The sequence below is a fragment of the Pongo pygmaeus genome, chromosome 10 (assembly GCF_028885625.2).
Source record: "Pongo pygmaeus isolate AG05252 chromosome 10, NHGRI_mPonPyg2-v2.0_pri, whole genome shotgun sequence".
NCBI lineage: Eukaryota > Metazoa > Chordata > Mammalia > Primates > Hominidae > Pongo > Pongo pygmaeus.
Window position 1 is genome coordinate 120948080 of NC_072383.2, and position 24360 is coordinate 120972439.

At 51.6% G+C, this 24360-nt stretch overlaps 1 protein-coding gene across 3 annotated transcripts; it reads left to right on the forward strand.

Moving 5' to 3' along the window:
• Positions 1-5654: 5654 nt before the first annotated feature.
• LRRC43 (leucine rich repeat containing 43) lies at positions 5655-24186 on the forward strand. 3 transcript variants are annotated; one of them, XM_054441834.1, is made up of 13 exons: positions 5655-5825; positions 7048-7308; positions 8722-8832; positions 10220-10359; positions 12303-12541; positions 13553-13740; positions 14929-15188; positions 20915-21056; positions 21247-21375; positions 21474-21662; positions 22025-22058; positions 22534-22628; positions 24031-24186. In XM_054441834.1, the coding sequence occupies exons 1-13, from the start codon at positions 5655-5657 to the stop codon at positions 24046-24048; spliced, it is 1977 nt and encodes a 658-aa protein (XP_054297809.1). In that variant the 3' UTR covers positions 24049-24186. The 3 variants fall into 3 exon arrangements, with proteins under 3 accessions (XP_054297809.1, XP_054297808.1, XP_054297810.1); XM_054441833.2 differs by lacking the exon at positions 22534-22628; XM_054441835.2 differs by lacking the exons at positions 7048-7308; positions 8722-8832; positions 22534-22628 and having other exon boundaries at positions 5667-5825.
• Positions 24187-24360: the final 174 nt, after the last annotated feature.

Genomic DNA, 24360 nt, shown 5'->3' on the forward strand with positions numbered 1-24360 from the left:
GTTGCTGGCTTGAAGATGTTGCTGGGGGGCAGCGTGGAAAGCACGAGAAGGAAATAATTTGGTCAATAACCACTGAGCCTGGAAGAGGATGCTGAGACCTAGATGAGAACCCTAGCCAGCCCACACCTTTATTTTAGCTCAATGAGTTCCTGAGCAAAGAATCTATCCATGGCATGCTAGACTTTGACCTACAAACGCTATGAGAAAGAAAATGTGTGTGTGTGTGTGTGTGTGTGTGTGTGTTTAATAGAAAGGATCTTGCTCTCTCACCCAGGCTGGAGTGAAGTGGTGTGATCACGGCTCACTGCAGCCTTGACCTCCCAGACTCAAGCAGCCCTCTTACCCCAGCCTCCCAAGTAGCTGGGACTATAGGCCTGCACCAGCATGCCTGGCTAATTTATTTATTTATTTATTTATTTATTTATTATTTTGAGATGGAGTGTGGCTCTGTTGCCTAGGATGGAGTGTAGTGGCATGATCTTGGCTAACTGCAACCTCTGCCTCCTGGGTTCAACCAATTCTCCTGTCTCAGCCTCCCAAGTAACTGGGATTACAGGCATGCACCACCATGCCTGGTTAATTTTTGTATTTTTTGTAGAGACGGGGTTTTGCCATGTTGGCCAGGCTGGTCTTGAACTCCTGACCTCAAGTGATCCACCCACCTTGGCCTCCCAAAGTGCTAGGATTACAAGTGGGAGCCACCATGCCTGGCTGCATTTGTGGTTTTAAACTGCTGTTTGTGATATTTGTTATGGCAGCAATAGAGAACTAATACAGTACCCAGAGACCACATGTTGTCAGCCTTGCTGGGGTTTCAGCCTTCATTTTACATGACCGCTCTATAGCGTGAAACATTGCCAACCACTTCCACCTTCTTGACAACCTCTTGTTCCTTTCCTGTAACAACGTCATCCTGATCCGTTTTGCGCCTCTCCCTAGCTCCATGGTGTCCACCCGTGATCTGGATTCCTCACACTTTAGTGTCTGTCTCCTTCACACTCCAGACCTGAATGTCCCAGTGATACCTCAAAATCAACATGCCCAAAGGTGAGGGTGAGAACAGGGTAATAGTGACAGTGGAGATGAAGAGGTGTGGATGGATTGTAGAAATGTTTAGGAGGAAAAATACATAAGAGGTGGCTTTTTTTTTTTGAGACAGCGTCTCGCTCTGTCATCTGGGCTGGAGTGCAGTGGTATGATCTCAGCTCACCGCAACCTCTGCCTCCCGGGTTCAAGTGATTCTCCTGCCTCAGCCTCCTGAGTAGCTGGGATTACAGGCGTGAGCCACCACGCTTGGCATTTTTTGTTTGTTTTTCTTGTATTTTTAGTAGAGATGGGGTTTTGCCATGTTGGCCAGGCTGGTCTTAAACTCCTGAACTTGTGATCCACCTGCCTTGGCCTCCCAAGGTGCTGGGATTACAGGCGTGAGCCACGGTGCCCGCGGCCAGAGGTGGTGTTTGATTGGATATGGGGATAGAGAGGGAAGAGTTGAGGACAACCTCTAGGTTTCTGGTTTGGGCAACTGGATAAATGATATTGATACAAACTGAGAGGATCACAGGCCTGAGGCCTTTGGGGCTTGGATGAGGTGATGAATTCTGTCTATTTGCTTGTTGGTTGGCTGGTTTTGTTTTGTTTTCTTTTCTTTAAGAGGCAAGGTCTCAGTCTGTCACCTAGGCTAGAATGCAGTGGTGTGATCACAGCTCACTGCAGCCTCAAACTCCCAGGCTCAAGAGAGCCTTCTGCCTCAGCCTCCTGAGCAGCTGGGGTTACAAGCACACAGCATACCACCAGGCCTGGCTAACTTTTTAATTTTAACTTTTTGTAGAAATAAGATCCTCCTCTGTTGCCTAGGCTGGTCTTGAACTCCGGGGCTCAAGCAATCCACTCACCTTGGCCTCCCAAAGTGCTGGGACTATAGGTGCGAGCTGAATCAAAAGCTGATTCAGCTTTTGACACAGTGAATGGGAGGTGTTATGGATGCTTAGCTGAAGAGACACAGTAGGCTGCCGGACATGTGGATCTGGAGCGTGAAGGAAGGAACTACAGATGGAAATGTGGGTGCCATCAAGGTATTGTGGCAGATGAAACTGTAAGCCAGTAAGAGATGAGCAGTGTGAAGTGTGGAAGTCAAGCGTGGAGCCCTAGGACGTGCTTCCATTAACAGGACAAAGAGAAGATGATGATTTAATCTAGAACATGGAGAAGGCACTCTCAAGAGAAAAAGAAGGCTGGGTGCAGTGGCTCACGCCTGTAATCCCAACACTTTGGGAGGCCGAGGCGGGTGGATCACAAGGTCAAAAGGTTGAGACCATCCTGGCCAACATGGTGAAACCCTGTCTACTAAAAACACAAAAAAATTAGCTAGGTGTGGTGGCGCGTGTCTGTAGTCCCAGCTACTCGGGAGGCTGAGGCAGGAGAATTGCTTGAACCCAGAAGGTGGAGGTTGCAGTGAGCCGAGATTGCACCACTGAACTCCAGCCTGGTGACAGAGTGAGACTCCGTCTCAAAAAAAAAAAAAAAAAAAGAGAGAGAGAGAAAGAAAAGTAACACCAGAAATACGTGTTGTCATGGAATAAGATGAAAAGCAGTTTTTCAAGAAGGAGGAAATGGTTGGCATCATCAAAAGCCGTGAAGAGGTCAAATAAGATAAAGCCTGCGGAGATTCACTAGATTGGGCAACATGAGGTCACAGAAACTTTGCTAGGAGAGTTTGAATAAATTTTTGGTGTGGCAGTTGTATTGTGGTGGTTTGGGAAGTGAGGAAAAAGTGAGCATAGGCCGGGCACGGTGGCTCACACCTGCAATCCCAGCACTTTCGGAGGCCGAGGCAGGTGGATCGCTTGAGGTCAGGAGTTCGAGACGAGCCTGACCAACGTAGTGAAACCCTGTCTCTACTAAAAATACAAAAACTAGCTGGGCGTGGTGGCGGGAGCCTGCAATCCCAGCTACTCCGAAGGCTGAGGCAGGAGAATTGCTTGAACCCAGGAGGTGGAGGTTGCAGTGAGCCAAGATTGCGCCACTGCACTCCAGCCTGGGCGACAGAGCAAAACTCTGTCTCAAAAGAAAAGAAAAAGCGAACATAGACCACTGTGTCAAGAAGCTTGGATGAGAAGGAAGAGAAAAGAGACAGCAGTGGCTGCAGGGGGACTTGGGATGGAGGGTGGAAGGGCTTCCTGGCTGGGCCTCTTCTGTATATCTTGGGCTCTGTGGTCTGCCCAGACCTGACCTCATTCCTGAGCTCTTACTCCTAACCAATGGCTGATTTGACAGAGTAGACGCCCATTGGCATCTGGACCTTAACTTGTTCCAAACAGGATGCTTGACTTCCCCTCTCAGTCTTCTCTTCCTTCACTGCACATTGTCCATCTGTTGCTCCATCAAAATCGCAGGAGCCATATCTGTGATTCATCTTCTTGATTTATTTATATCACTATGGACTCATAGATATTTATTTTATTCTTTGAGAGCCAGGCATGGTGGCTCACGCCTGTAATCTCAGCACTTTGGGAGGCTGAGGTGGGTGGATCACTTGAGGTCAGGAATTCGAGACCAGCCTGGGCAACATGGCGAAACCCCATCTTTACTAAAAATACAAAAAAATTAGCCAGGCATGGTGATGCATGCCTGTAGTCCCAGCTACTCAGGAGGCTGAGGTGGGAGGACCACTTCAGTTCAGGAGGTCCAGGCTTCAGTGACCTGTGATCACACTACTGCACAGTAGCCTGGATAACAAAGGGAGACCCTGTCTCAAAAAAAAAAAAGGATATTTTCTTCTTTGAAAGGACATATGGTTGGCTGGGCCCGGTGGCTCATGCATGTAATCCCAGCACTTTGAGAGGCTGAGGTGGGCAGATCACGAGGTCAGGAGACCGAGACCATCCTGACTAACACGGTGAAACCCCGTCTCTACTAAAAATACAAAAAATTAGCCGGGCGTGGTGGCGGGTGCCTGTAGTCCCAGCTACTCGGGAGGCTGAGGCAGGAGAATGGCGTGAACCCGGGAAGCGGAGCTTGCAGTGAGCCGAGATCGCGCCACTACACTCCAGCCTGGGCGGCAGAGCGAGACTCCGTTTCAAAAAAAAAGGAAAAGAAAGGACATATGGTCATCTTTTTGCCTTAACTCCCAGTTTTGGATAATTTTTTTTTTTTTTTTGAGACAGTCTCACTCTGTTGCCCAGGCTGGAGTGCAGTGATGTGATCTTGGCTCACTGCAACCTCCGCCTCCTGGGTTCAAGCGATTCTCCTGCCTCAGCCTCTGAAGTAGCTGGGACTATAGGCACGTGCCACCATGCCTGGCTAATTTTTGTATTTTTAGAAGAGACGGGGTTTCACCATGTTGGTCAGGCTGGTCTTGAACTCCTGACCTCAGGTGATCCACCCATCTCAGCCTCCCAAAGTGCTGGGTTTACAGGGGTGAGCCATTACGCCCAGCCTAATTTTTCTAATAACAGTAAAGTTGTCCTGATATCATATAGTTAAAAAGAATGAGAGATGTTAACGTGTTCCTCCAAAATTCATTTGTCAGAACCTGATGCCCAGTGTGATAGTATTAAAAGGTGGGGCCCTTTGGGAAGTGATTAAGTTTGGGGGCTCCTCAGGAATGGGATCAATGTCCTTATAAAAGAACTTCATGGCTGGACATGGTGGCTCACGCCTGTAATCCCCAGCACTTTGGGAGGCTGAGGCCAGTGGATTGCCTGAGCCCAGGAGTTTGAGACCAACCTGGGCAACATGGTGAAACTCCATCTCTACTAAAATACAAAAAATTAGGCTGGGTGCAGTGGCTCACGTATGTAATCCCAGCACTTTGGGAGACCAAGACGGGTGGATCACCTGAGGTCGGGAGTTCGAGACCATCCTGGCCAACATGGTGAAACCCCGTCTCTACTAAAAATACACACTAGCCGGGCGTTGTGGCAGGCGCCTGTAATCCCAGCTACTCGGGAGGCTGAGGCAGGAGAATCGGTTGAACCTGGGAGGCAGAGGTTGCAGTGAACCGAGATCGCGCCATTGCACTCCAGCCTGGACAACAAGAGTGAAACTCAGTCTCAAAAAAAAAAAAAAAAAAAAAAAAAAAAGCCAGAAGTGGTCATGCGCGCCTGTAATCCCAGCTACTCGGGAGGCTGAGGCAGGAGAATCGCTTGAACCCGGGACACGGAGATTGCGGTGAGCTGAGATCTCGCCACTGGACTCCAGCCTGGGCGACAAAGCGAGACTCTGTCTCAATAAAATAAAATAAATAAATAATTTTAAAAATGAGGTCTGGGTGCTTAAACAGTTACACGGGTGGACAGTGATAAAACCCCTGACTCCAGAGTTAGAGAGACCACCCTGGAACCCACTGGCTGGTTGGAGTCGAGAGGTTTGACCTTGGGCCCTCTTCTTCTTTTTCCATCTGTCAGATGGGTATGGGATGACTTTCCGTGGGGAGTGCTTGACAGGAGCCAAGAAACAGCTCAGCTACCGCGCTCACTGCCTGCGGAAGCTGCCGCACTTAGAACCACCAGCTGTTATCCCATTTTTATATGATGAGGGCAGAAGAGAAAACGCAGGTGGTTGGGGCCAGGCTGTCTGTGATTCGGATGGGGGACTTCTTCCTCGGGGCAGGTGAGCGCGCCTGGAGAGGCCCCGGCCCCCGCGCACGCGTCCTGATGGTTGCCAGGCAACGCGGCCGGGCCATGGAGGCGTCGTACGAGTCCGAGTCCGAGTCTGAGGCCGGGCCTGGCACTCAGCCGCCCGGGACCGGGACCGTGAGCGCGGCAGTGCGCGAGCACTTGCGGAAGCTCTGTCTGCGCGAGTTCCCGTGCGGTGCCGGCAGCTGGGTGCGGGCGCCGGGGCCGGAACTCTGGGGGCCTGGACTGGCTGCAGGGAGGCACGGGCCCGGGCGAGCGGAGCGGGCTGGTCCCTGGGGCCTGGGATCTGTGCGTTTTGGGGGCCGCCGACATGGGGGCGGGTGGGGCTTGAGGGTGACGCTGGGGCCCGAGTCGCGGGCACTGCGCGGGGAGGAGAGCGGGCCCGTCCTGAGCACATCAGCTGACCTGGGCCGGGGCCTCTCCCTGACTTGAAGACGCCAACACCCCAGATTTCCAGTGGGCAGGCTTCTTTTGGGGTGAAAAGCTTTTGTTTTGGGCAAAGAGTTCCACAACTTTTCCCAGCCTCCGAGCATTTAGTGAGAGCCTGAAGCAGTGTGAGAGGTGGCTCAGCCTGAAGCCTGCGACCTTGAGTCCAGGAGAAGGGGTTACCACCCATCCCGCCTCCTTGTCTCCAGAGTCCTAGACCCTTCCCTCCCGTGGCTTCAACCACGAGGGGCGCCCAGGTGTGGCTCAGGAAGGCTTACTGCCCAGGCTGGAGCATAGTGACGCGATGTCGACTTACTGCAACTTCCGCCTCCCAAGTAGCGGGGATTACAGGCACCCGCCACCATGCCCGGCTAATTATTGTATTTTTAGTAGAGACAGGATTTCACCATGTTGCGCAGGCTGGTCTCAAACTCCTGACCTCAAGTGATCCGCCCGCCTTTTTAAAAGGAATGGCACCTTTTAATTATTTTGTATCTCACCTCATCTGTAGTTATATCCATGGCTAATAATCCATCAAAATTATTGATTATTCACTGTCTAGATTTTTATTTATTTTTTTTTTTGAGACCGAGTCTCGCTCTGTCACCCAGCCTGGAGTGCAGTGGCGTGATCTCGGCTCACTGCAACCTCTGCCTCCCGAGTTCAAACGATTCTCCTGCCTCAGCCTCCCTAGTAGCTGAGACTACAGTTGCGCGCCACCACGCACGGCTAATTTTTTGTATTTTTAGTCGAGATGGGGTTTTACCGTGTTAGCCAGGATTGTCTTGATCTCTTGACCTCATGATCCGTCTGCCTCAGCCTCCCAAAGTGCTGGGATTACAGGCATGAGCCACCGCGCCCAGCCCACTGTCTAGATTTCTAAACTCTATCCCTAATCGTCCAGTTTTATGATCTGTTTTGAGAGTTTGGTGTCCTTAAGGGGGCTGTGTCACACCTAGAGAAAACCCCTCCTCTGCCACTGCAGAATAAGTCGCGCTTTCTTCCTCAAACTTGGCGAACATGGAGGGAGCTTGTCCCCAGAGAGGAGGACCTGGTGAGCCCCGGGGAGGAGACGGTGGAGGCCCTGCTGGGCCTGGTCTGCAGCCGCCACTCCCCCTGGGCTCTGCTGAACGACTCGAATGCGGAAGACAGTTTCCTGAGAGAACTGGCCATCCGGAACCCGCTGACGATCACAGACACCTTCTTCTACTCCTACTTCCGGTCCCTGCGGGTGGTAGACAAGGAGGTCAGTGCTGGGCACGTGGTGGGTGATGTTAGGGTGGCCGCTCTCCTAAGGGAGGTTGGGGGGAGGGCACCCTTCCCCACGGAGCGTCAGGGATCCTGCTTTCGGGGCTGAAGCCAAGGCCAGCCTGCCCTCCATCTGCTTCATCTCCCTGGCTTGTGTGCCAGGCAGGGTCGGCTACTCGGTCAGCCTTGTGTTTCTTCTTCCTTTACCCCTGGAGGCCATCATGGCACAGCTTCCACAGCTGAGTTCTGCAGTGGACCCTCCTGGGTCCTAGTAAAGGTTTTTCGAAGGGTCTGTGTTAGTTTTACTTCTTTTAAACCATGCGGGTCAGGGTAGGGGCAGGTTGGTGTAGTTCTAATTATTTTAATTTGTTACCAAAAAGCATTCTTTGTTTATATCAGTAACAGAGCCCAGGCTCAGCATGGTGGCTCTCTGGTGCTTGTAATCTCAGCACTTTGGGAGGCTGAGGCAGGAGGATCGTGTGAGTCTAGGTGTTAGAGACCCAGCCTGGACAACATAGTGGGATCCCATCTCTATAAAATTTTTGAATTTAGCCAGGTATGGTGGTGCACGCCTGTAGCTCCAGCTACTCGGAGGCTGAGGCAGGAGAATCACTTGAGCTGGGGAGGGAGAGGCTGCAGTGATCGTGATCACACCGCTGCACTCCAGCCTGGGTGACAGAATGAGACCCTGTCTCAATCAATTAAGCAAGCAAGCAAGCAAGAGTGAGACTCTGTCTCAATAAACAAATAAAGCCAGCAAGCCAGCCCAAAAATTGCCTGGAAACTTGGTCTCAGCCTTCCCAAGCCTTGGCTTTCTTTTTCCAGAGCCACTGGGAAGTGACACGGCACTAGGGGACAAATAGGGTGACTGACTGGTAGCAGTTTGCCAGGGACTTTCAGTTTCAGTGCAGAAGGTTTCGTGTCCTGGGCAGACTGGCACAGTTGGTGACCCTGGAGAAGGGAGGCCCCGCTGGGAAGGGCCCCGATGTCTTTGAGGCCACAGGAACTGAGGAGTCATGGATGGGTCACTGCAGCTTCTGGTCAGACCCTGCTCTGGGTGATTCCTGGACACCTAGACTGACTTCAGTGCCCAGAGTTCACTGTGGCTCTGGGGTAGACAGAAAGGAGAGAGGTTCCTGCCCTCACAGGTGGCTTATGGTCCAACAAAGGACACAGGTCATTGGCCTAGAAATCATGCACCACCTATGGTCAGAGGAAGGATGGAGGTTGGCAGAGGCTCTTGGATCCTGGAAGAATGATGCAGTGCAAGAACGGCTTCCAGGGGAGCAGGGGGTGGGAAGGGAGGGGAGGTAACTGATGGAGGAGCCGCTGTCTTCCTAATGTGGACATGGGTTCTATGCCCGTGCTCCCTCGCCTGCTACAGCCCTCAGCTTCCTCTCCCCTCTTCCAGGTCACCCTGGTGGATAAAGACCTCCTGAAATTTCTAAAGCTGGAGGAGTTGGTACTGAGCGCCAATCGAATCAAGGAGGTGGATGCCACCAATCTGCCCCCCACACTCAAGGTGAAGGAGCCCCGGTCTGTGTTGAGTATTTGGGCCACCGCTGCCTGGAGGCCTTGCCTTACGCTGCCCCACACAGTGTGGCCAGCATGGGTGGAGTGTAGGGCCCAGCTCCAGGCTTTTAAAATGTAGGTCACTTTCCTGGAAAAGTTCAACACAGAATAACTGTATGACCCAGTGCTTCCATTCCCAGGTGTATCCATGAAGGAACTGAAGACAGGGACTTAGCCAGATTCTCGTACTCCAGAGTTCAGAGCTGCGTTACTCACAATAGCAGAAGGGTGGACACAACTCAAGTGTCTATAAACAGATGAATGGATAAACAAAAAAATGTGGACAGGCCAGGCACGGTGGCTCACACCTGTAATCCCAGCACTTTGGGAGGCCGAGGCAGGTGGATCACCTGAGGTCAGGAGTTTGAGACCAGTCTGGCCAACATGGCGAAACCCCATCTCTACTAAAAATACAAAAATTAGCCGGGTGTGGTGGCATGCGCCTGTAGTCCCAGCTACTTGGGAGGCTGAGACAGGAGAATTGCTTGAACCCAGGAGGTAAGGGTTGCAGTGAGCCGAGACTGTGCCACTGCACTCCAGCCTGGGTGACAGAGTGACTCCATCTCAAAATGGTCTATCCATTCAATAGAATGCTATTCACTCATAGAAAGGAATGAAGTAGGCCTGTAATCCCAGCACTTTGGGAGGCTGAGGTGGGCAGATTGCCTGTTCTCAGGAATTCGAAACCAGCCTGGGCAACATAGGAATATCCCCTCTACAAAAATACAAAAATTAGCTGGGCATGGTGGCTGGTACCTGTAATAACCAGCTAGTCGGGAGGCTGAGGCAGGAGAATCGCCTGAACCCAGGAGGCGGAGGTTGCAGTGAGCCAAGTTTGTGCCACTGCACTGCAGCCTGGGTGATAGAGCAAGACTCCACCTCAAAATAATAATAAATAAACAATAAATAAATAAAAATTAAAAAAACCCAAACCAACAAGCAAACAACAACAACAAAAAATGGGTGAGGCCGTGGATGAGAACTACAAGCAAGGAAGGTTAGCTTTGGATTTGTTCCTTATCCATCTAGGGGCCCTTTTGGCCTCCCAGAGACGCATTCCTATGGGTTGAGAAGGTGCCAGATGTTATGCAGCTCCCCCACTGCCAATCCAACATCACCCCCCATTCCAGATGTTGAAGTGTCTTTCACAAAAGGAAAAGAAACTTCCCAAGACCTGCTGCAGGAATCTTTTCTTCCTGGGTTTTTAAAAGGGAGTCCGGGTGGCGCCAGGGAGGCCAGGTGTGAGTAGTTTGTGATTCCTTTACTACTTTGTGAGGCCTGATCCTCAGCGCTGACTTGGGGCCCCATGGTCCCGGGCCGTCCGTGCGGTCTCCCAGGTGCTGGAGCTCTACGGCAATGAGATGAGCAGCATGGAGTGTCTGTGCGCCCGCCCACCCGCCGGCCTGCAGCACTTGGGGCTAGGCCACAACAAACTTCTAGGCCCCTTGGAAAGTCTCTACGTCACCGCTAATCACTGGTAACTCGGGAGCCCAGATGGAAAGCGAGAGGGAGGGATTAAGTATCAGGTTGGGGCGATTCAACCGCGGTGGCTTGAGAACTCAGCTTTGGTCTTTTTTGTAACTCCCAGTTGGCTGCTAAATCCAGACTTATGGTTTAGTTCTCTGAATCCCTCTTCAGTGGGATTTTGTAAACAAAAAGCCCAGGGAAGGAGAACAAGAGGTGGTGGGTGTGAGTCAGAGCCTTTGCTTTGGTGCTGTATTTTAATTTTTTTATTTAAATTTTTTTTTTGAGATGGAGTTTCACTCTGTTGCCCAGGCTAGAGTGCTGTGCGCGATCTCGGCTCACTGCAACCTCCACCTCCCAGGTTCAAGCAATTCTCCTGCCTCAGCCTCCCAAGTAGCGGGTATTACAGGCACCCACCACCACACCGCGCTAATTTTTGTATTTTTAGTAGAGACGGGGTTTCACCATGTTGGCCAGGATGGTCTCGAACTCCTGACCTCAAGTGATCCACTTACTTCGGCCTCCCAAAGTGCTGGGATTACAGGCGTGAGCCACTGCACTTGGCCTGGTGCCGTATTTTAGAGGAGGGTGTCTCACCTTGGGCTCGTTGGCATCGGAACCCCGTCACCCTTTGCTGTGGGGCTGTCCTGGGCATGGTGGGATATTGAGCAGCATCCCTGGCCTGCACCCACAGATGCCAGGAGCTCCTCCCCGCTAGTTGTGACAAACAAAAATGTCTCCAGACAGTTTTTGTCTGAGCCTGACGTCCCCTGAGCAGCAAAATCCCCCCAAGCTGAGAACCACCACCCTGGAACCAAGCCCTAGCGCCAGCCGCCCCATCGCTATTGAAGGTTCAGGCTCGTTAGGAGCCTGCAGATGGTTCAGCTCCCAGTTGATATCCAACTTGATCTCCTCGGTGGGTGAGCAATAGAAAACTTAACATCCTGGACCTGAGGGGTAGGAGGGGACCAGAGAACACCCAGAAAAAGCCATCAAAGGAAGCTGGGAGAGGAAGGCTTTGCAAAGCATATGCTGTGAGAAGTCCCAGGAATTCAGCAGCCCAGCAAGGATGGAAGGGGTAGAACCACCTCCCCTCTCTCCTTCCCCCGAGGAACCTGGAGGGCATGCCCTTGGGGGGTCCAACCCTCTACATGCCTGGAGCGGGCGGATGCAGCAGGGAAGGGAAGCCCCCTCTGACCCTGGTTTCCTCTTCCTCCCCTTCTCTTCTGCTCTTAGGGGAAGAGTGAGGCTGGGATTGGGAGACGCTGTGCTGACAGTGGCCACTTGTGTTTTTCTTCTGTTCTCAGAGCTGAGATTAATTTGCTTTCTAGTTTGTGGCAGCAGGAAAGTCACCCTGACCCTGCCCTGTGTCTTGGTCTGGTCACAGGCGTTGGCCCGTGCTCTTTGCAGGCCCCTCCCAGCCCCCTTGCCTCCTGGGGTCCCGCCCCAGTCTGGCTTTGAGACGCCATCTCCTGCTTCTAGACCGCCCAGCCCTCCAGCCTCTGGCTCCCTCCTCCCAGTCCCCAGCATCAACCCCACTCCTGCCCTGTCCACTCCTGCCCTGTCCACAACTCCCCCACGGTGGCTGTCCCCTGCTGTGCCGTCCATTCTGCCCGTACTATTTGTGCAGAGCCTCCTAGACGCACGCAGTGCGCGAGGCTCTACGGAAGCTACTGAGAGGTTTGGCCAAGAAGAGAGGAGCCCCGTGAAGGGAGGTCGGTGGGGGCGTCTCTGTGACTCCAACTGTGAGGGTGGCAGTGCTACAGAGAGTGGAGACGAAGAGCCAGGCACTCGTTCCCGACCCGGGGTTAAGTTGGGTCAAGGGTAGGACAGGGGTGCAGGCCATGGATGGGCAGAATCCTTAGCCCCAGGCCCCCCATCCGTTTTGGCCGCAGGGCTGCTTGCCCCCTGCTCACCTGGCTTCTTGACCCCCAGACGGTCCTGCTCACCTTCCAGGCCCAACCTCGTCTCCCTGGACCTGGGCTTCAACGACCTGACAGACCTGCAGAGCATGGTCGCCAGCCTGAGGACCCTCCGGCACCTGCGACTCCTGGTGCTGCAGGGAAACCCACTGGCCTTGGTGCCCTACTACCGCGGCCTCGTCATCGACAGCCTGGCCCAGCTCTGCGTGCTGGACGACATCACCGTGTCTCCCAACGAGAAGCATCTCTTCCGGGGGCTCAGCCTCAATGGCGGTGAGGGTGCTGGCATGCCGGGAGGGGGTGGCACATGACACCCCAGCCTCCGCCTGGCTGTGCCCCGCCCTCCTGGGTCCATGCACCCGTCTGTCCTGCAACTCCCCATTTGACCCAGACCCTATTCAGGTATAGCCTCTCTTCTGGGTCAGAGCTTTTCCCCCAGGCTTTGATTCCCGTGATTGGGATTTGGAGACAGAAGTGATAGGGGAGGCCGGGCGCGGTGGCTCACTCCTGTAATCCCAGCACTTTGGGAGGCTGAAGCAGGCAGATCGCTTGAGGTCAGGAGTTTGAGACCAGCCTGGCCAACATGGTGAAACCCTCATCTCTACCAAAAATACAAAAATTAGCCAGGCATGGTGGCGAGTGCCTGTAATCCCAGCTACTCAGGAGGCTGAGGCACGAGAATCTCTTGAACCCAGAAGGTGAAGGTTGCAGTGAGCCGAGATCGTGCCAGTGTACTCCAGTCTAGGTGACAGAGTGAGACAAAAAAAAAAAAGGTGGTGCAGGAGGATCACTTGAGCCCAAGAAGTGGAGGCTGCAGTGAGCTATCATCTCACCACTGCGCTCTAGCCTGGTGACAGAGCGAGACCCCGTCTCTAAAAAAAATAAAAACTAAAAACAACCTGTAGGGACCTGGGACAGTTATTTCAATCAGCTTCTTCACCTCCCTGGTGGCTTGAGGTCACCCCCTTGTGGTTCATGCCGCAAGGTGCACCGGAGGCTTCTCCAGGTCACTGTGCCGTGCTAGATAATGCTAAGGTGACCTGCAGAGTAGCCCTTATCACTCCCATACACAGATCAGGAAAACAAGGCTGAAGAGGGGTATAATGACACCAGGATCACTCCAGGCCAGCTTGCCAGAGCTGTGACGTGAACCTGACTGCCCCACCAAAGCTCAGCCCTGAGTGCTGGAGAGAATCCAGGGACCCGAGCCTTCCCGGCCCTCTTGCTTTCTGTCTGCCAACTTCCATTCCACGGGCCCCCTGTCTTGCCCATTCCTCCCTGCAGATCTCTTGGCACAGGAGGCGCAGTTTGTGGTGACCATCGGAAACATCAGAGGAGTCCTGGACACCTCTGTCTTAGACCCGGAACCCGGACCCGAAGGCCCTTTCATCACTTACAACTATTACGTGACCTACGATTTTGTGAAAGACGAAGAGGGCGAAACGAATGAGTCCGCGGATGTGCTGGCCGAGGTGTGCCCTGGGCTGTCCCTGGGAGTATGGGGGGCTCTTGTGAAGGCTGAACTGCTTCGTGGGCCCCAGGAAAATCCTTTTAATTAATTAATTAATTTATTTATTGAGGCGGAGTCTCGCTCTGTCACCCAGGCTGGAGTGCAATGGCGTGATCTCAGCTCACTGTAACCTCTGCCTCCCGGGTTCAAGCAATTCTCCTGCCTCAGCTCCCCAGTAGCTGGAATTACGGGTGCCCACCACTACGCCCAGCTAATTTTTGTATTTTTAGTAGAAATGAGGTTTCACCTTGTTGACCAGGCTGGTCTGGAACTCCTGAGCTCGAGTGATCCTCGGCCTCCCAAAGTGCTGGGATTACAGGTGTGGGCCACCGCGCTGGCCAAGAAGGATTCTTCATATGGAATTTAGTGATTCATGCAGGGACCTGGCTTCATCTCAGCCTCTTTCTTGCAGCTAGAGCAATTTTCAACCATGCACACTCCCCTTGCCCCCTTAAAATCTGAGCCTAACAAGAGAGCTGCCCAGCATTTCATAACTTGGCCCCTTGTTCCCAGCCCCATTCTGCAATATCTTTTTTGTTTTGTTTTGTTTTGAGACGAAGTCTCGCTCTGTCGCTCAGGCTGGAGTGCAGTGGCGCAACCTCGGCTGACTGCAACCTCTGCCTCTGGGTTCAAGTGATTCTCCTGCCTCAGCCTCCTGAGTAGCTGGGATTACAGGCTTGCGCCACTATACCCGGCTCATTTTTTGTATTTTTAGTAGAGATGGGGTTTCACCATGTTAGCCAGGATGGTCTGGATCTCCTGACATCATGATCTGCCTGCCTCGGCCTCCCAAACTACTGGGATTACAGGCGTGAGCCACCGCGCCCAGCTCCATTCTGCAATTTCTACAACTCTTCCCATCTCCCTCCACATCAGAAGAAAACCCAAGGATATCATCCAACTAGGAGAAGCATGATGACACCTGTCTCCTCCTCCCACATAGAAGTGGTTCTTGCTTTTACTCTTAATGTAGGTCTTTCAGAAAAGACAAAACTGGGTTTCTAAGAGCCTTCGTGCCTCCTAGCGTGGTGTGTCTGCTCATGTGTGAACCTCATCCAGATGTCAGGAGCTGTGTTACAGACACCCCTGGCATCAGCTGAGCACGTCCTGAAGACGGCAGCCTTGGACAAGTTTCTGTGTCTTCCTGCAGATCGTCAAGCCCTCTCCCAGCTCAGAATTATTAGTTGAGGAATCTCCTGAAGAGGTCGTCGGAGACGTCATCGAAGACATTGTTGAAGAGGTTACTGAAGAGGTCGAAGGGTCTCTGGAGTCTGAGGTGGAGGAGTCAGGAGAGTCAGAGCTGTCTGTCATCTCGGGGCCTTCGACCATCTTGCAGACGCCGAGGGCCTCTGCAGAAGAGCTGGCCAAGTTGCGGCTGCGTATAGATCCCCGGCTCTGCCCGTCCCCAGGGTAAGGATGGAAATCTGAACCAGGGCAAGTGGTCAGAGCAGTAGGGTCACGAGCCTAGACCACACTGCGACCTTCCATTAAAAGTCCTGAGGCTGGCCGGGCGCGGTGGCTCACACCTGTAATCCCAGCACTTTGGGAGGCCGAGGCGGGCAGATCACTTAAGTTCAGGAGATCGAGACCAGCCTGACCAACACGGTGAAACACCATCTCTACTAAATACAAAAAATTAACCAGGAGTGGTGATGCGCACCTGTAATCCCAGCTACTTGGGAGGCTGGGGCAGGAGAATTGCTTGAACCCAGGAGGCAGAGGTTGCAGTGAGCCAAGATTACACCATTGCACTCCACCCTGGGCAATAAGAAAGAAGCTCTGTCTCAAAAAAAAAAAAAAAAAAAAAAAAGAATAAATAAAAACAATTGATTTACTTTCTGGTTTAATTCCCTCCCTCTTTCTTCCTTTCTCTCTTTGTTTTTTGTGGTGGGGTCTCATGATGTTGACCAGGTTGGTCTTGAACTCCTGATCTCAAGCAGTCCTACTGCCTTGGCCTCCCAAAGTGCTGCAATTACAGATGTGGGGCACTATGCCTGGGCTTGGTGTCATTTTCTTACTCCAGTATGCTTCATTCTCACCCCCATTTCCTTCATGTTGTTATGGTCAAATATATTACATTTCTACATGTTATAGCCCAAACTACAATTTTATAGACGTCTTATACTATTGCATTTTATTCTAATTAGAATCAAGGACAAGAAATATATGACTATACTGTCTTTTGTATTTGCCTACATGATTACCTTTATTGGTGCTCTTTGTTTTTTATGTGAATTTGAATTACCCTCTGGTGTTACTTCCTTTCAGCCTGAAGAACTTCCTCCAGGAAGTTAATGTATTCATGTATTCAACTTATTTTCATGTTTCGGGTAAGGCAAATCTACTGGCAACAAAGTCAGTTTTTTCTTCCTCTTGATATGTCTTTATTTCACCTGCAATTTTCAAAGATAGTTTTGCTGGGTATAGAATTGTTGGTTGACAGTTTTGGTGTTTTTTTTTTTCCCCGCTACCCCAGAACAGTTTTTTTTTTTTTGAGAGGGAATCTTGCCCTGTGGCCCAGGGTGGAATGCAGTGGCTGGATCTTGGCTCACTGCAACCTCTGCTTCCTGGGTTCAAGTGATTCTCCTGCCTCAGCCTCCCAAGTAGCTGGGATTACAGGCACCCGCTACCATGCCCAGGTAATTTTTAGTAGAGGCGAGGTTTCACAGTGTTGGCCAGGCTGGTCTTGAACTCCTGAGCTCAAGTGGTCCATCTGCCTCAGCCTCCCAAAGTGCTGAGATTACAGGTGTGAGCCACCATGCCTGGCCTACCCTAGAACTTTGAATATGTTGCCAGCCTGCCTACTGGCCTCCATTGTTTCTGATGAAAAGTCAGCTGTTCATCTTATTGGGATTCCTTTGTCTGTCATGAGTCATTTTTCTCTTCCTGCTTTCAGGATTTTCACTTTGTCTTTCAGCATTTTTACTATGATGTCTCGGGGTGTGGATGTGTTTGCATTTATCCCGCTTGGAGTTTGCCAAGCTTGAATATATAGATGAATGTTTTAAATCAAATCTTGGAAGTTTTCAGCTGTTATCCTTCAAGTATTTTTCTCTGTTCCTTTTTCTATCTCCTCTCCTTCTAGCACTTCTATTATGTGTTCTTCTAGTAGCTCTTCAGAAAACCCAAGGAAAACCTGGAGTGTTTACCAGGGGCCCACCTCCTTGGAGGGCTTTGAACACAAAATTTTGCCCCCCTAGTGCCCATGAGGTTGCCTAAAGTTCTCTTCGGCTTCTCAGCCACCACTTTTGGATTTGGCTCTTGAGCATTAATGTGGCACTAAGCTCATTCTCTTTGATTGTTCCCCTTTGCCCTGATGTTGGCCCTGAAAATTCTCAGTGACTTGGCTCTTCAGCACCTTCAACAGATAATATTGTGTCCAGCTGATATGACTGTTCTCAGCAGGAAAGTTTGTCCAGTCTAGTCTAGTCTACCATGTCCTAAAACAGAATTTCCACATTGATTTTCTAAACATACATTTTATTTTTGCAGTCTAATAGATTTATTTTAAATTATCTTAAGTTATATTCCTTAGTTTACTTGTCAGCCTTTATATTTTCCATACAATTATTTGCCATATGTAATTTCCCAAGTTCAACAATTAGCAAATGCCAGTCATCCACATACCATTTCCAGGTGCAGGTGTGATGTTGGCTGTCGGGATTACAAACAACAAATCAGATAGAAAATGGTCTGTTCTAGAGGGCTGGGCACAGCGGCTCATGCCTGTAATCCCAGCACTTTGGGAGGCCGAGGCAGGCGGATCACTTGAGGTCAGGAGTTCGAGATCAGTCTTGCCAACATGGTGAAACCCTGTATCTACTAAAAATATAAAAAATTATCTGGGCATGGTGGCACATGCCTGTAGTCCCAGCTACTCCGGAGGCTGAGGCAGAAGAATCGCTGGAACCTGGAAGGTGGAGATTGCAGTGAGCCGAGATTGCGCCAGTGCACTCCAGCCTGAGAGACAGAGCAAGACTCTGTCTCAAAAAAAAAAAAAAAAAAAAAAAAATTCTGTTCTATTTGGGCACTTACCTTTTCATGAGGGAAATGAACAAACAGTAATTACATATGTTAATGTCACAAGTGGTACATCAGAGGAAGTACAGGACAAATCTCTGCCCCTAGGATGAGCACATAGACTTAGAAGTGTGGGAAACACATTCACCCATCCAAACCCAAAGAACAGACTCAGAGACACGAAGAACAGTGGAAATGAGACTTTTCATGGCAGTTTTGGAAGATCAGGTGTCTGGTAGGCAGGCACACTGGGGCAGTCACAACAGGTCATTTATCTCCTAGTGGGCAAGTCCCTCCCCCAGTTCCTCACTGGTCGAGTACTATGGGGTTACAATCTTCCTGCTGTCGCCTAGGTTTCATTATCCCTTTATAAGGTCATACCCTGTCCCCTTCCCCACTTAAGTTTTGCTCTTGTCGCCCAGGCTGGAGTGCAGTGGTGTGATCTCGGCTCACTGCAACCTCTGCCTCCTGGGTTCAAGCAATTCTCCTGCCTTAGCCTCTGAAGTAGCTGGGATTACAGATGCACGTCACCACCCCTGGAAATTTTTTTTTTTTTTTTTTTTTTGTATTTTTAGTAGAGACAGAGTTTCACTACGTTGGCCAGTCTGGTCTCAAACTTCTGACCTCAGGTGATCCACCCACCTTAGCCTCCCAAAGTGCTGGGATTACAGGTGTGAGCCACCGCGCCTGGCCCCCTTTTATGGGCTGACCCCTCCTCTACATCCTGTTCGCTAAGCGTGACTTTCTAGGTGCCTGAGTCGTGAGGTTTGTCACGTCCTCAAGGCTGGCTGCCAGTACTTAGATTTTTCATGCCTTGAAAATGGACCATTTAAACTTTCTCACAGGAGGAATGGTAGAAAGAAGGTTAACTATGGAGGAAGGCAGGGATTGGCAAGAGATAGGGCTGGAGAGAGACAGAGAGAAAAAGACCCTTTCTTCTAAGGGGAAACTATTAAGAAGTTTTCAAGCAGAGGAGTAATGAGATCAGGTTTCCATTTGAGGAAGATGACTGCAGTGGAGAAGATGACAGTGTGCAGACAGACTTTCAACTCTTCTACTCACTTCTCCAGTAGATTGTTGAGTGCTAACCTTTATATATTTGTATCATTCATGTACATATGTTATCACTGGTTTGGGGTTTTTTTCATGTCACTTTTTATTCAGGAGGGTCTAACATTTCTTTAACCTGAGAAGTACAATTTTTCTTTTTCTTTTTTTTTTTTTGAGATGGAGTTTCGCTCTTTCCACCAGGCTGGAGTGCAATGGTGCAATCTCGGCTCATTGCAACCTCCGCCTCCTGGGTTCAAGTGATTCTCCTGCCTCAGCCTGCCGAGTAGCTGGGATTACAGGCATGCGCCACCACGCCCGGCTAATTTTGTATTTTTAGTAGAGATGAGGTTTCTCCATGTTAGTCAGACTGGTCTCGAACTCCTGACCTCAAGATATCCGCCTGCCTCTGCCTCCCAAAGTGCTAGGATTACAGGCGTGAGCCACTGCCCTTGGTGAGAAGTAAAATTTTTCACATTGTATCTTGGATTCTTTCTATGTGTCCATTTCACTGCATTTCTGCTGCTGCTGCTTTTTTTAATTTTTAATTTTTTATTTTTTTGAGACAGAGTCTTACTCTGTCGTCCAGGCTGGAGTGCAGTGGTGCGATCTCTCACTGCAACCTCCGCCTCCCGGGTTCAAGCGATTCTCCTGCCTCAGCCACTTGAATAGCTGGAATTACAGGCGCCCACCACCACGCCCGGCTAATTTTTGTATTTTTAGTAGAGACAGGGTTTCAACATGTTGGCCAGGAGAGTTCCAGACCAGAACTCCTGACCTTAAGTGATTCATCTGCCTCAGCCTCCCAGAATGCCGGGATTATAGGCATGAGCCACTGCGCCCAGCCGAGATATAGTTAGCATATCATAACGTTCATTTTAAAGCTTATGAGTTGGTGGTTTTTAGTATATTCACAGAGTTCTGCAGCCATTACCACGGTCTAATTCCAGAACGTTTCCGTCACCCCAGAAAGGTAGCCATTAGGCGTCACCTTTGATTCCCCTATCCCTCTAGTCCAAGGCAACCATTAAAGCACTTTCTGTCCCTGTGGATTTGCATATGGATGGAATCACAAAATATGTAGCCTTTTGTGTCTGGCTTCTTTCACTGAGCATCATGTTTTCAAGGTTCATCCGTGGTGTAATAAGTATCAGTGCTTCATTCCTTTTTTTATTTTTTTGAGATGGGGTTTCATTCTTGTTGCCCAGGCTGGAGGGCAGTGGTGTGATCTCAGCTCACTGCAACCTCCGCCTCCCAGGTTCAAGCGATTCTCCTCCCTCAGCCTCCCGAGTAGCTGGGACCACGGGCACGTGCCACCACGCCCGGCTAATTTTTTGGTATTTTTAGTAGAGACGGGGTTTCACTGTGTTAGCCAGCATGGTCTCGATCTCCTGACCTCGTGATCCGCCCGCCTCAGCCTCCCAAAGTGCTGGGATTACAGGCGTGAGCCACCCCGCCCGGCCTCTGCTTTTTTTTTTTTTTCCTGCAGGAGGTTCTCACTTTGTCGCCCAGGATCGAGTACAGTGGCATGAACACGGCTCACTGCAGCCTTGACTTCCTGGGCTCAAGCAATCCTCCTACCTCAGCCCCCAAAGTAGCTGGGACTACAGGCATGTGCCACCACGCCCAGCTAATGTTTGTATTTTTTGTAGAAACGGGGTCTCGATATGTTGCCCAAGCTGCTCTCGAACTCCTTGGTTCAAGCGATCCTCCCGTCTCGGCCTCCCAAAGTGCTGGAATTAGAAGCCAGAGCCACCACGCTCAGCCCTTTGCTGAACTTTTAACGAACAACTCTTGCTGCGTTTTGGTTGGTTTCTGTCAGTTGCTCAGGGTGGTCCTGCCTCTGAAGGGCTCCACTCGCCTTTCTTTTGCGGTCTCCTTTGTGTCCACACGTTTCTGGCCTTCTGGTCCCTTTGCCCTGCCTGGTGGCAGCCGGGCCCCACGTCTCATGCTGTTTGTGGGCTTCGATGCTCATGGTCTCCTCGGATTTCCCCTCACAGTCCTGTCCCGGGTCCCTGCCCACAGCCCCTGGGTGACGGCACCTACCTCTTCATCCCTCTCTCCCCAAGGACTGTCCTCTTCAGCACCACCCACAAGCCCTGGGCTGAGGTCATCCCCTGCAGCTACGAGATGCAGCACTCTCTCAGGGACCTGGTGCCACTGAAGGCCTTCCTGCTGGCGGGGACCACCGTGACCATCGTGGAGGAGAAGGTGCGCAGGTGGAGGCAGCGCCCGGCCATCCACAGGCTGCACTTCTGCCCTTGTTCCTGTTCCCATCGGGCCATCCCCCACGGGAGCCCCGCCATGGGGCTCAGTGCCATTCCAGAAAGGGTGAGGGAGAGGTGACCCCAGGCAGCCCGCCTGGGCCTCTGCTCACTCGAGGATTCTCTCCTGCTCCTAGATTCTCTCCTGGCCTGTGGTGCTACCTGCTGTTGACAGTCCCCTGTCTGCCAAGAAAGGAAAGGGGGAGAAAGACAAGAAAGGGAAGGAGAAAGACAGAACGGGGAAAGGAGAGAAAGAGCCGGCCAAGGTACCGGGCCTTGGTGCCGGTGCCGGGGAGGGCAGCCTGGCAACACCCTTGCTTCAACTTGTCCCACCCTCCTGTCCTCCCGTCGGTCATTGTCGCAGGAGTGGAAGGTGCCGAAGAAGAAGAAAGAGCCACCCAAGGAGCTCCGGCAGGACCCCCCCATCCTCCAGGTGCTGGGCCGGGGCCTGGTGATCCTGGAGCCCCTGCTTGCCGGGGAGCCCCTGGTGTCCACCGTGTGCAACTTCGGCGTGGTCCGCACCTTGACATCTGACAGGCTGACGTTGGCCAGGGTACAGCCGGGCCCTAGCCACATCCTCCACCTCTGCCTTCGCCCTCCCCATGGGAACCCTGTGGGCAAGCAAGGGCTGTGGGCCCAGGTCACCGGATGTGGGGGAGGTGGCGGGGAGGGCCTTTCCCTGGGTCACGCAGCCGGGTTGCTGGTGCTGCCGCCTGCACAGAGGGCACCTCCGTGGACTTTGGCCCAGTCAGGAGCCTTCCCCTCTGGGATGGGCTGGGGCAGGCACCCTCACCAGGAGACCCCCGCCTTCCTGGACCTGTCAGATGCCTTGGAGGAGGTGGGGCCCCAGAGACACCCCTTCTCCAGTACCTCCCCTCTCCAGTAAGCATCTCGTTTTGTGGTTCTTTCTCTCAGGATTCAAAGAAGATTAAGAAAGTTGCCAAAAAAGGTGAGTGCCGATGGTGGTGACCAAAGGCAGGGATTGTCAGGAGGACCTGCCGAGGGCCAGCCCTGGGGGAGCCAAAGGAACGGAAGGGTGGGGAATGGTAGCTTCTGGCCTGGGGAGAGGCCACATCCCCCCTTAGATCCAGTGTTATTATTTCCTCTCTGCAGCCCTCAGACCACAGGGCCTGTGTGGGTTGTGACGCAGGTGGGGAAGGCACCTGTGGTAGAGCCATAGCGGGGCAAGGGCTTGGAGCTGGGGCTGATCCGGTTCCGAGGTGTCTGCCTCCAGCTTCAGGCCATCGGCCCTCATTTGCTGTAAGAGGGGCCTGGACTTGTCCTGTGGGGAGCTGGAGAAGCATCTGAAATGGGTGCGTCTCAGGTTTGAGGTTCAGAAAGAACGTCCAGCCGGGAGGGAGAGAAAGGAGACAGGGAGTGCCGCGGGAGGTGGCTGCAAAAAGCATGAGGCCCGATCATAGCAGAGCAACCCACCATACTGAAGCTGAAAAGTGGAAACCGGCCCGACGTGGTGGCTCACGCCTGTAATCCCAGCACTTTGGCGTGCGGATCACCTGAGGTGAGGAGTTCGAGACCAGCCTAGCCAACATGGCAAAACCCCGTCTCTACTAAAAACACAAAAATTAGCCAGGTGTGGTGGCGGGTGCCTGTGATCCCAGCTACTCAGGAGACTGAGGCAGGAGAGTCACTTGAACCTGGAAGGCAGAGGTGGCAGTGAGCTGAGATCACGCCATTTCACGCCAGCCTGAAGAAGTAAACGTTGGAGGGCATACGCCACTGGACTTCAAAACCCATGCCTATATGAACATGTGATTTGTGATACTTATCTGTGGGTTAAGATGGCCTTAAAAAGGGTTTTTTTTTTTTAATCTCTTTAATGTTTGGCTTAATTGAAGACAGCTGGATTCTTATAGCTACTTCTGCAGTCAACTGCTTGCAATATGTTGCTGTAATTGAAGTGCATAAAGAAAATCCAACCTCAGACTCATAATTGGAAAAGAGGGAGTATTTTAATAGACCTTCCAATAATATAATTTCTTTAATATTACATCAAATTTGACAAGTGGTAATTTCTTAAAGGTTGTTAAAATGTGAAAACAATCTATATTGAATTTTTCATAATCAGATTAAAATTCATTAGTCTAGTTTGCATTTTGAATGGATATTTTACCATGCACAGTTTGTAACATGCATGAGTTACTTGTAAACTACAGGTTAACTGACTTATGCAGATATTCCAACTGTTGACACCCGTCACTATACATTTTCCAAAAATCACGTTCTTTACTATCACCACCCACGTCATTAGAAAGGTCTTTGAGTATTGGAAAATTGGTAAATTCATGGTGGCAGATACAATGTTATCTCATTTTTAGGGCAAATGTTATACATTTATTGAAATGCTTTCAGTTGTTTCCCCTGAAGTGCTAGAATTACTTCATTTTTAAGAAAATATCTGCAGCTGGGCTCGGTAGCGTACGCCTGTGATCCTAGCACGTTGGGAGGCCAAGGCAGGCGGATCACTTGAGGTCAGGAGTTTTAGACCAGCCTGGCCAACATGGTGAAACCCCCGTCTCTACTAAAACTACAAAAAATAGCCGGTCGTGGTGACAGGCGCCTGTAATCCCAGCTACTTGGAGGCTGAGGCAGGAGAATCGCTTGAACCTGGGAGGCGGAGGTTGCAGTGAGCGGGGATCGTGCCACTGCCCTCCAGCCTGGGCGACGGAGCACGACACTGTCTCAAAAAGCAGCCAGTCTTGCAACTCAAACAGCTGCGATTTATTAAATGATCTAATTAAATACAATTTAATTTTATTTCTTATTACTGTTAACACCCGAGGACCGAAACTGTGCTCCCGCTGGGACAGGGTCCAGGGCTTGCATTTGGGATGGGTCAGGGCGGCCGAGAACGCCAGCCCATCCGTTTCCCGGGGCTCATGCTCGCGTTTTAATTTTCTCAGAAAAGCCGAAAGCCGTGATTCCGATCTACGAAGGCGATTACCACCCCGAGCCCCTGACGGTAGAGGTGCAGATCCAGCTGAACCAGTGCCGCTCGGCGGAGGAGGCTCTGCGCATGTTCGCCGTGTAGGGCGTGGGCAGTAAAGGCTGTTCCCAGCACTCCCGTCTCGGTGTCTGTCCCGCCGCACGCGTCGGGGGGCGGGTGTGGCGCCGGCGTCCTGGGAAGGAGAAGCAGCCTCTGGCCAACCCGGCTCGTGCGGACCTAGGCACCGGGCGCGGGACACGTGCGCCCAGCCTCGGGCGCCACGGAGACCCGCGGCTGGGTCCGGGGA